The 11,231-nt window shown below is 54.4% G+C and overlaps 1 protein-coding gene across 2 annotated transcripts; it reads left to right on the plus strand.

The window, feature by feature from the left end:
- Nucleotides 1-516: 516 nt before the first annotated feature.
- On the plus strand, nucleotides 517-8,576 carry LOC140912288 (tripartite motif-containing protein 72). Of its 2 annotated transcripts, none has more exons than XM_073346476.2 (3): nucleotides 517-623; nucleotides 2,552-2,662; nucleotides 6,674-8,576. In XM_073346476.2, the coding sequence occupies exons 1-3, from the start codon at nucleotides 542-544 to the stop codon at nucleotides 7,249-7,251; spliced, it is 771 nt and encodes a 256-aa protein (XP_073202577.1). In that variant the 5' UTR covers nucleotides 517-541; the 3' UTR covers nucleotides 7,252-8,576. The 2 variants fall into 2 exon arrangements, with proteins under 2 accessions (XP_073202577.1, XP_073202578.1); XM_073346477.1 differs by lacking the exon at nucleotides 517-623 and adding an exon at nucleotides 4,674-4,731 and having other exon boundaries at nucleotides 2,561-2,662.
- Nucleotides 8,577-11,231: the final 2,655 nt, after the last annotated feature.

An 11,231-nucleotide genomic window follows, 5' to 3' on the forward strand; every position in this document is an offset into this window, starting at 1 on the left:
GAGCTGACAGCTGGAGGCCTGAGACCCAAACAGGCATTTCTACAGCAGGCCACGGAGCGGATCAAAGGTGTCTCCAACTGTGACAACTGTACGCTAAGTGACTATTCCTTTTGGTTTTCAGCTCAGAAATTTCAGTTTAGATTTTTTTTCCCAAAATGTCAAAATATTCCACAGAAACAATCCCCCGGTTTCTGACCAGCTCCATCAAAAACCCTTTTACCTGCCTAACGCTTTGGAAAATTCTGGCCTTAAGTTTTCCCCTCTCTAGAGTCTAGAGGGAAGAAGAAGGCTGGGCCAAGAAGGAAAACTTGAAGGGGGATTTTTATGGGCAGGGTAGAATTAGTAAAAGTGAAAGTGACACCGGGGAAGAGTTAGCAGCTGGTTACACCAGCCACACTGCGAGATAACAACGTGACTTGAGGCAGAGGGGTGGCTCGTTCTGTGATAGCCAATGGGATTGCAGGGACCTGCATGCTGTACAGCACTCCTGTGCTCTTATTGGCTGGGACGGTATAATTCCAGTCTATATAATTACAGACCGATGGAATATCTACACCGGTGCTTGCCTCAGCCCTTCAGATCTTCCCTCGGCCCTGGGGCTGCAAGTGCCTGGCTCTCGGCGGGTAAGTCAGTCCTGCTCCATGGGGTTACCAGTCGCTAGATGGGGGGAAGGATAGCTTGGTGGTTTGAGCGTTGGCCTGCTAAACCCAGGGTTGTGAGTTCAATCCTTGAGGGGGCCATTTAGGGATCAGGGGCAAAAATTGGGGATTGGCCCTGCTTTGAGCAGGGGGTTGTTCTAGATACCTCCTGAGGTCGCTTCCAACCCTGAGATTCTATGATTCTATGAGGGAACGGGCCATGAGGGAGCAGCGTTGGCTAGTGATTACGGCAGCAATGAAAGATCTTGGGTTTCTCTTGGCTTTGACTTTAACTCCTTCCACTCTCCTGCCTGGCAGAGTCCTCGTAACCCCAACAAGGCTGGGCCCAGGATTCCTGGGGGGCTCAACCCCCAACCCTGCTGCAGTCACCTAGGATAGGGGCTAGCGTGTCCCCACTCCAGGGCCCTCTCTCTGCACTGGGCACTTCTCTGACCCACTGACCGTTACGTAGAAGTTAAAGCAAATGCAAGTTATTTAATCAACAATTAATCTTAAAAAGGAAAAGGGAAAATGGGAAAGGTTAGAGGAAACACATCACCCCCCTCTGTGGCAGGGAACATCACAAACCGTGTCTCTGGAACGTCCGGGCAGTTCACAGTCTGCTCCTGGTAAGTCCCAGGCCTCCTGCTCAGGCCCTGGCCGTGCTGCAGGGATGCTGGGGGTTGGACACTTGCTCTGGTGGGGGCCACACGCTCTCCGTGGTAGGACCCTCCTGCCCAGTGTCACCCCCGCCGTGTCGGGGTTATGATCCAAGCCTGGCCTGCAGAGCCCCTTGGCTGAGGCGTCTCCCTGTGCTGGGCCCGCTGCCCAGGGTCCCCCTCGCTCTCCCCAGCTGCTCACCGCACCCAGCTCCGGACTGCTCCAGCCCCAGCCCCACCACTCGGTCTCTGCTGCTCGGCCTCCAGCTCCCTGGGGTGCTTCTCTCCCCCCCCCGGCTCGGGTTGCTGCAGCTCTGCTCCCAGGGCAAGTCTGCTCTCTCTGGCCTGTGCCTCTGGTCCCTCTGGATCTGGCTCCCCAGCTCTGCTCCCCAGCTTAGCTCGGGCCCCTGCTTTCTCCTTAGCTCAGCCCCACTCTGTCTGACCCAAGCAAATCCAGCTCACACAGAGGACGGGATCTCCCTGGCCTCCTGACTCCCTGATTAGCCTGCCCGCCCTGTCATTCAGGCTGACCTGGAGCATTGGCCTCTCCCCATCGCTCCTGGGGGCTGTCAGGCCCAGGGTCCTGATTCCCCATCAACCCTTCCCCCTCTTTAGTACTGGGAGCTAGCAACTAAAACTCCCCCTCTGAATGTTAGTAAGGGGGCAACAGTCCCCTTATATAAAGGAAAATAATGAAGCAGGAAGCTGCCTTTTAAAGCTTTGCTTTCGCTGATTGCAAACCCAGGAGCCAGTCACACTCTCCGGCAGGACATAAAAGACAAACCAAGCCCCCCAAAAAGGCAGAAGCCCGAAGCCACCCAGCCCGGGAAAGCCCCCAAACTAGCAACGTGCTGCTTAAGGAAATGAAATGGCGATTACACACACACAGAAGCCAGTCTGTGCTTGTTCCCCCCTCGCCTTTGGCCATGTCCCACCAGCTGCTCCCCTCCCACAAACATTGCAGCGTGTGTGAGAGTCCGCGAGCTTCAAAGCGGGGGGTGTGGGGGGGTACAGCCCTGGGGACTGGGAGGAGCTGGAGCACAGACACCTGCTGGGCTGGCGGCTGGGGGGAGAGGATGGGCACCCCCCCAAACTGACAGAGGCCCCCCAAACACAGACACCTTGCCCTAAAGGCAGGAAGGGGCAGACTGGAGAAAGCAGTGGGTGGGAGGCATTGGGGGTGCAGGGACAGTCAGAGAGCCAAGCGGCAATGATTAAATCCATCAGGGATTAACGTGGATGTGTGTTTTCTAGGAATAAAGCAGAGGCAACAAAATCCCCAGATCCACTTAGATCTGGTCAGTCAAATTGCCTGGATCAACTTGAAAGGAGCCTTGGAACTCGAAATTGGCGATGGCTGCCCCGGTAGGTAGATTTTTCCTCTTTTTGCTCTAAGGATCGCGGCATAAGTATCCCCCCCACCCCACTCATCCACTTCTTTTATTAAAGTCGTAATTTGATCACTGGTCAGCGTGAAGGGTGATATTAACTCAAGTGAATAAGGAAGAATAAATTGAATTAACAGGTAAAAAGACATGCATAGTCTGGGGTCACGTGTCCCTCAGGCTGGAGAATAGAAAAGCACGTCAGAGAAGTAGCGAAACTCAAGTCGACGTAGCTTAGATCTACTTGCCGTGGGGTCCATGCCGCACTGGGCTGACGGGAGAAACTCTCCCATTGACTCCCCTTACTCATCTCGTCCCAGTGGGGTACCAGACTTTTATATTCCAATCGATTTATTTTATAATTATATGGCAAAAATGAGAAAGTCAGCCATTTCTCAGTAACGGGGTGCTGTGACACTTTTGTATTTTTATGTCTGATTTTGTCAGAAAGTAGTTTTTAAATGTGGTGAAACTTGGCAGTCGGTAAGACAAATCAGCCTCTTGAAAGGGGTCCAGTGGTCTGGAACGATTGAGAACCACTGATCTGGGTGCCTTCATGTGAATAGAGGACCATCAAGGTTTAACGACCCTCCTGTGTCACCATGCCTTGGAATTTCCCTCTGAGATGGAGGTAGAAGGACAGTAGGGAAGGCACAGACCAGGCTTACAATCAAAATGGAGATGGTAGCTGGATGCATGCACACAGGGAGCTCCGAACGTCAATCCAAACTCATGAACTGTACATAGGTTCCCCAAATCGTCACAGTCCCCCCTTCTCCCTTTGCCCACATGCCCTTGCCCATAGCTCTGGCTCATTTTAAGGTCCAGATACTGAAGTTTAGATCAAGCCCCGGTGCAACTTGATCACAGTTGGAACCTGAGTTAGTACATGAAGATGGTGAAAGATCTGCTTCTCTACCATCTGCTGTGTAAAGAACCAGACGTCTCAGAGTCATCTCCTGCTTTGGCGAGCTCCAGGACCGTTTCAGCTGTTCCTTCGCTCGCTGAACTGCGTTCTGATATTCTTCAATTCCCCGTTGACAAGGAAATGAGACAGAACCACTTGATCCTATTTTCCTTTAGCCACAAATTCAATACGCCCAAGATCAATTTCCCTTCCTTGCTGGGAACAGGCTGTACAGGTCTGAGCCCCTTTAGACCAGTCTAGGGCATCCATAGTTAACACATCACAATTTTTGTGCCTAGAGAGGAGCACAGCAGCAATATGAGCTCGGTCACCTCCGTCCAGCCCTGATTTTACCAAGGCTGTCAGAGCATGCTTTGCTGTGACCTCTCACACCTTTCCCAATGGGGATGGGCGTTCCCTCATTTTGTCATGTTTGGGTCGGTGGTCGTTGTAGCTGAAACACCTTAAAACTACTGTAGGACAGAGTACTTTTTGGACTAGCATAGAACCCAGGAGTCCTGACTCCCAGGCCCCCTGCTCTAACCCACTAGACCCGACTTCCCTCCCAGAGCCAGGGATAGACTCAAGTATTCAGAGGCAGCATTGCCCAGTGTATAGGGTAATAGACCAGGGTCCAGGACACATGGGGTCTGTTCCCAACTCTGCTACTGACTATTTGTGTCACCTTGGCCAAGTCATTTCCCCTCCCTGGTCCTTTGTTTCCCCTCCCACTCTTTGTCTGCCATTTCTACTTGCTGTGAGCCCTTCGGGACAGTGATAGCTTCTCATTGAGTGTCTGGGCAGCGCCTGGCACCTGGGAGCCCAGGTCGGTGTAGCGCCCGGTGCAACGGGCTGCAGTCTTGGTCAGGAGGTCTGAGCAGCACCCAGTGTGATGGGGCCCCTATCTCAGTCAAGGAGGGTCTGTGGAGTGCCAGGGTCCCCGATCTTGCTCAGGGCAGGGCGGGGGGGGGGGGGGGTCTGTGAAGTGCCCTGCCCCATGGAGGGCCCCAGTGTTGGTAAGGGTCTTTGTATAAAGCAATGGGACCTGGAAAGACTCTCAACTGCCCTTCTGCTCTCCCACCAGAGCAATAAAATGTGGCCAAGGAAAAGAGCTACCAAGAGTGGCCACGAGGACATACCAGGTGAGTGAGGACGACTAGCCAGAGACCAAGCATCTGATCCTGCACAGAGCCAGCCAAGGGGGGAGCAGGGGCAAGAATGGAGGAGCTGGAGGGGAAAGTGAGGGGAAATAGAGAAGAGGAGGAGGGGAAGCTGGGGAATGTGAGGAGGGGGAAGCTAGAGGGAACAGAAGCCAGGCCTCAGTCAAACCCAACAGGAGGTCACAGCTCCCCCCAACCTTGGAGTGGTGCAGGGGGAAATCTGGGGGGTTAGGCCTATAGGACCATCAGGGGTCTCCCATGGCCTAGTGTACGTTCCCAGGCTGAGCGGGGTGAGCGTGGGCAGCGACTCGGTTTCCCCCCTGCAGCCCTTCGTGCAGTCCTGGCTGTCACTGGGCAGGGGGAGCGGTCCTGCTGAAATGACCCCCCCGCTGGCCGGAGCGCTGGGTAGAACAATCCTTAGGGTCTCTCGTCCCACAGGTCCCCAAAACACGTCCCAGACTGGTTATAACTTTGTGTTAGCAGGAGGGGCGCGCGTAAGACACAGGAGATAACTGTCCCACTCTACTCGGCGCTGGGGAGGCCCCGGCTGGAGAACTGTGTCCAGTCCTGGGTGCCGCGCTTTAGCAGAGATGTGGGCAAACTGGAGAGAGTTCAGAGGAGAGCAGCAAAACTGATGAGAGGTTCAGAAACGCTGACCTGTGAGGCAAGGTTAGAATAACTGGGCATGTTTCGTCTGGAGAGAAGTCGGAGCGGGGACTGGATAACAGTCTTCAGATACGTTACGGGCTGTTATACAGAGGACGGGGATCCATTGTTCTCCATGGCCACAGAAGGCAGGACAAGACGTAATGGGCTTAATTGGCACCGAGGGCAATTTAGGTTAGCTATTAGGGGAAAGTTTCTCACTCTAATAGCGGTTAAGCTCTGGAACTGGCTTCCAAAGGAGGTCGTGGGATGCCCGTGACGTAAGTTCCCTCTAAGCCACGTGGCCGTGCAGCAGGCTATCAAGGGCCGCACGGGGGGGAGAGGTGACTCTCCCCTGTCCCCGGGTTGCTGCAGTGAGAGAGCCCTGGGGGGAGTCCTTTCTCCTTGGGTCAGCCCTGGGGCAGCCTGCACCCCAAATCCCTCATCTCGGCCCCCCCCAGAGCCCAGCACCACAACCCTCTGCCCCAGCCCTGAGCCCCCTCCCGCACCCTGAACCCCTCATCCCTGGCTCCACCCCAGACCCCACATCCCCAGCCAGAGCCCTCACCCCCCCCACCCCAACCCTCTGCCCCAGTCCAGAGCCCCCTCCCACACTCCAAACCCCTCTGCCCCACCCCCACCGTCCATCACCTCCATATTGGTGCACATACAATTCATTCCGCACATGGATGTAGAAAATTAGAGGGAACATTGCCCGTCACTGGAGCTTTTTAGGAACAGGCTTCACAAACCACTGTCAGGTCTGGTCTAGGGTTACCTGGCCCTGTGCAGAGGGCTGGTTTAGGTGACCTCTCGAGGTCTCCTCCCTCCCCACATTTCTAGGATTCTGTGATTCTATAACAGGGATCCGTCAGCTGGCACTGAGATGCGGCCACCTCTGGGATGGGGCAGCTGTATATACACCCCACTGCCAGCCGCACAGCACCCTCTAGCGCGGTGTGACTGGGGTGTTGGGGCCAGCACCGACTGAAAGGGGAGAGCAGCCCTCACTGAGCCCCCTGCCGGGCTCCCTGCAGCACCACACCCCTACTGCCCTGCTGAGTCCAATGGCAGAGTCCCTCCCAGTGCTTTCCAGGGAGATCTCCCTCCAAACCGCGACCCGGCCCACTTCTGCTTAGCGTGAGACGGGCTGGGCTCACAGCAGGGGTGGGAAATCTGTGGCCCTCCCTAAAAATCAATATCAGGGGATGGCTACGATGGAAACAGCCATAAACCTGCAGAATAAAACCTTTCCTCCGACCCCCTCTGCCTTTCCCAGTGGAGAAGGAGGATCTAACCCTGGACCCAGACACGGCCCATCCCGAGCTGGAGATCTCACAGGACGGGAAGGAGGTGAAATGCGGGAGTTTCAAGAACGGCAGCTGCAGCCCCAGCCAATTCGACACGGCCAACTGCGTGGTGGCCCAGCAGAGCTTCAGCTCAGGGCGGCACTACTGGGAGGTGTTCGTGGGCCAGAAGCCGCGCTGGAGCCTGGGCATTGTCTCAGAGCGAGCTGAGAGAAAGGGCAGATTGATCCAGAAGACCTCAGGGTCTGGTGAGGTCTTCACCGAGGGCTACTGGCTGATCGGCTACAACAAGGAGAAGGCCGGGAAGCCATACTGGGCGTTTGACACCAACCAGATGCCCTTTGACTGTAGCCCCCACCCTAAGACCATCGGGGTCTATCTCAATTACACGGGCGGGGAAGTGACCTTCTACAACCCCGATGACCCTGATAATTTGGTCCCCCTGTACTCCTTCTACAATGCTGCCTTCAAGAACGCCCCCGTCTACCCCTTCTTCGACCCCTGCTGGCATGACAATGGGGGCAACGCCCAGCCCCTTAAAATCCTGTGAGTGGCTGATTTACTAGTGGGGGTGGGGACCAAAGCCATCCCAGCCTTGGGGCTACCAGCATATACCGCGGGCTAGCCAGCTTCACGGCACTGTTCTGAGAGCCACACTAACCTCACCCAGCGACCAGGCAAAGCCGGCACGGTCAGCTGAGACAGGCCGGGGGGGTTGGGATGGGGCTGAAAAAGCAGCGACCTGGGACCATGAGATACTCACTCGCTACGGTATATTCACCCTCCTTCCTATTGGAGCTATTAGAGGGGGTTTCCCTTCAGCAACACCCCACCCCCACCCCCCGCCAAGGCCCTTCCTCCAATGCGTTTGTTGAGAGTAGGGTAAAAAATGTTTCTTACTATCACAGTATCTAGGTTACCCCTTGCAGAGCCAGGGAAGGACCCCAGGAGGCTTGGCTCCCAGCCTCCCACCCCCGCTCTAACCACTAGATCCCACTCCCCTCCAGCATTGGGGAGAAAACCCAGGAATGGATCCAGATTGCACCTGGTATTGTCATTCTCACCTGAGCAAAGTGCACCTAAAACGCCATCCAGAGCATAAATGAAGGGACAAGCTCGTGGGGAGGGGTGAATTCTGCTCTCAGACAGGCCGATAGATGTCAGGAGTTACCCCATCAGGGAGCTCAGGGCTGATTCTGCTCAGTGCAATTGAGGAGTAACTGTTGGACTCCCTGCACTGTAAAGCCAGCGTAAGAGCGAGGACAGTGAGATTCGGTGTTGACACTGGATTTGATTTACACTGATCCAGAATGCGCTGGCTGCTGTATCCCTTTCTACCGCTGTCTGCAATCTGCTGTTGCCTCTCGCTGCTCCAGCCCAGGGCTTGTGCTTCTCTGAGGATTTTATTTTACTTTGCTCAATAAAGAAATATATTTGCCATAATTCCCCAAAATCCTGAGTTGTGACTCAGTTTCTCCGTCCAGATCCCTGGGAATCTGGAGCCTGCTGAGACCTGTCCTCGGGTTAACCCTTGTGCTGCTGCAGATGTATACTGTGATGGGGTCCCCCGGGCACAACCTGGAACTGGGGTACCACTTTGCCCTCTTAACTCTCCACCCTGGGCTGTCTCTCACAGTGCTTTGCTCGTGACAAGGAGCAAACCCCTCCGGGCACTGTGATCACTCAGCCATCATCATGTGGAGCCCCACACCCAGCAGAGTTGCATGAAGGCTCCTGAGCCACTCACGAATCACACAGAGAAAGGCACCAGCCAATTCCCCCAGCTCCACAGCCTTGCGCCCCAGAGCTGCACCATCTTGCCCTGGTTAGAGGCCTGATGAGTGCAAGTATTTAACCCAGTCCATCCCTCCCTCCATGTGGAGAGGACACCAACTAGCCTTTGTAGCCTGCAGGGCCATCCCTAGCTATTCTGGGGTCCTACGGAGGCCCCCCCTGCCCATGGGGAGGGGCAGGCCCCAGGCTCCATGGGGGGAGTGAGGAACGGGCCCCAGGCTTCCACGGGGCTGGCTTGGGGAGCAGGGGGGAACCACCCCGCAGTACTCACCAGCCGCCGGTGAGTGCAGGCCAGGCCCTGCCACAGTCCTCAGGGGAGTGGGGGTCGGGCAGGGGCGGGAAGAGGCGGGGCAGGGGCTGGAGTAGCAGGCAGCTGTGCAGGGCACCAGGAAATGTGGTGCCCCAAAGTGCCTGGTGCCCTATGGAGCTGTGTACTTTGCGTATGCGTAAGGATGGCCCTGGGAACCTGAGCTGAGATTTCCCAAGCACTTCCCGCAAAACACACGGTTTTCGGTAAAATATAAAACAGATTAATTAACTCCAGAAAGACAGGCTTTAAGTGATTATAAGCGGTAGGTACAAAAGGTCAGCGAGAGTTACCAAAGAAAATAAAAGCTAAGTGCACCCTCTAAATCTTCAACCTTATTACACTGGGCAGTATTTAGATCAAGCGATTTTCCCACCCCACTGCATGTTACAGTTCTTCATACACAGGCCTCTCTCTCAAGCCTGGGACCAATCCCCTCAGTCTTCTCACTGTTCTTGTTGTTTCCAGCATACGTGGGGGAGGAGAAAGGCCAAGGCATGCTGCCACTGTCCCCTATTTTATACCCTCAGTCCACGGGCCTAGAAGACACTTGCCCAGACATGTCCTGATGAGCTTTGCTGAGTCACAGGGTTGAGCAATCCCCCTGGTGATCTTGTGCTACTCAGTCAAAGGGTTGAGCAGTCCCCATTGTGTGGTGCTTGGGCAGCTCTCATTGAATTGGAAACCCCTTGATCACAACTCCCCTGCTGATTAATGGTCGGTTAATACCCTCCCAGGAGCGGTTAGCAATAGAGACTCTCAAATTTACAACGTATTTCAGAAACAACCATACAGCAAATTAAATCTCATAACTTCATACACACTAATGACATACATATCTGGACAGAACAATGGGTTTCAGCAGATCATGACCTTTCATAAGATATCATCCATGGCTTTGTATGAAATATCACAACCGTATATAAGTGATGAATATGGGGGTTACAGAGGCTATTCTGAGGTCCCGCTTGTCACATATACACAGCTGTAAATGAGGCCTTCTGCTCAAGTCCTCTCCCATAATCCCTGCCCCCTTCTCCCGGATTGCCAACATCCCCATGCTGAGTCCAGGCTGGCAACGCCCTGGCTGCAGAGCCTCAGCTGCAACAGGTTAGTCAATATTAACCAGGGATGGTGTTAAACTCTCACAACCCGTTTACAGGCTAACCAAAATCCCGTCCCTGTTGTTTTTCCGTATACATAGTCCTCTGTATCTAGGACGCTGAACAGTTCTGTCCTTCAGTTGAACCTAGTGAGGGAAAGGAAAACTCCTATTCCCCTGCCCGACTACCCTTCCCCCCGCATTAGCTATTCACTGCAGCTTCTGGCAAACTCTTGTTAAAACCATTCTGAATTTTGCTCCCCAAAAGGGCGGGTGGAGGCTGTGGACATGCCGGGCGTCACCAGCAAGTGACTTAGATGTTTCTTTTGGGGAGTGCTGTATCTCAGGAACCCGGCGGTCAAATGGCCCCACATTTGGCTCTCTGACCATCCCCTGCACCCCCAAGAGGCATCCCCAATGCCAAAGCGATCCGTGCAACCGTGCGGATTGGAGAGCACATGGAGCAGTCCGGCTTTAAACAGTCCTTACCTCTAGCCGCACGGGCGCTCCCCTCTCCCACACAGAAGAGAGTCCGTTACCTGGCAGCTCCCCAGCTCTGTCCTCTCCCCCAGGGACACAGGGCAGCTTGAGAAAGGAGGGGAATTCTCACTGCAGTGCAGAAGGCGACGGTCACCCTAAATATAGCCCTGAGTCGGGGGCCTGGCTCTGACCTGGATACGCTGCGTAGGAAGGACGGGAGGTGGAATGAGGAAACGGGGGGGGCGGTGGTGAGCAGAATCAGGTGGAAAATAATTATTTTTCTTGTGGAAATGTTGAATTTTTTTTTCTCTTTTTGAAATTTCCCACCAAAATGTTGCAGTTTTTTATGACAAAGCAAAACAAACGAACGGTGTGGCTGGAAACCGGCCCATTTGCTGGCTTTTGGTGTCTGCAGAAAATGGAAACCCTGGATGAAAAAAAATATTTCGATGGTAAAACTCCCACGTACTCGAGTACTGGGCTTGGGTGATTGCCCGAGCTGGGGGGAACGGTTCCGTCTCTCCACCTCAATAGGGCACTAACCTGATCCCATCCCTCTTCTGAGCACTCCCTCCCCCCATCACATACACCCTGACTGACACCTAACTCTCCCTTGCCTGGGAAACAGCTCTTAGCGAGGATGATAACATGCACCAATGTTTGGCAGACATTGAAAGTTTGATCGTGATTTACAGTAGCCGGAGTGAAATTGAGGAAACCTCCCTAGTAGGGAGGGAGGAGACCGAGATGCAAATAGTTCAGGGGAGCCAGGTGCTGTCCCTCCCCCCCTTAGCCCATAGAGAGACTGTCATAGGCCCTGGCCACCCCAGTGTGTCCTCTTCTCGTC

The sequence above is a fragment of the Lepidochelys kempii genome, chromosome 6, assembly GCF_965140285.1.
Source record: "Lepidochelys kempii isolate rLepKem1 chromosome 6, rLepKem1.hap1, whole genome shotgun sequence".
Classification (NCBI taxonomy): Eukaryota; Metazoa; Chordata; order Testudines; family Cheloniidae; genus Lepidochelys; species Lepidochelys kempii.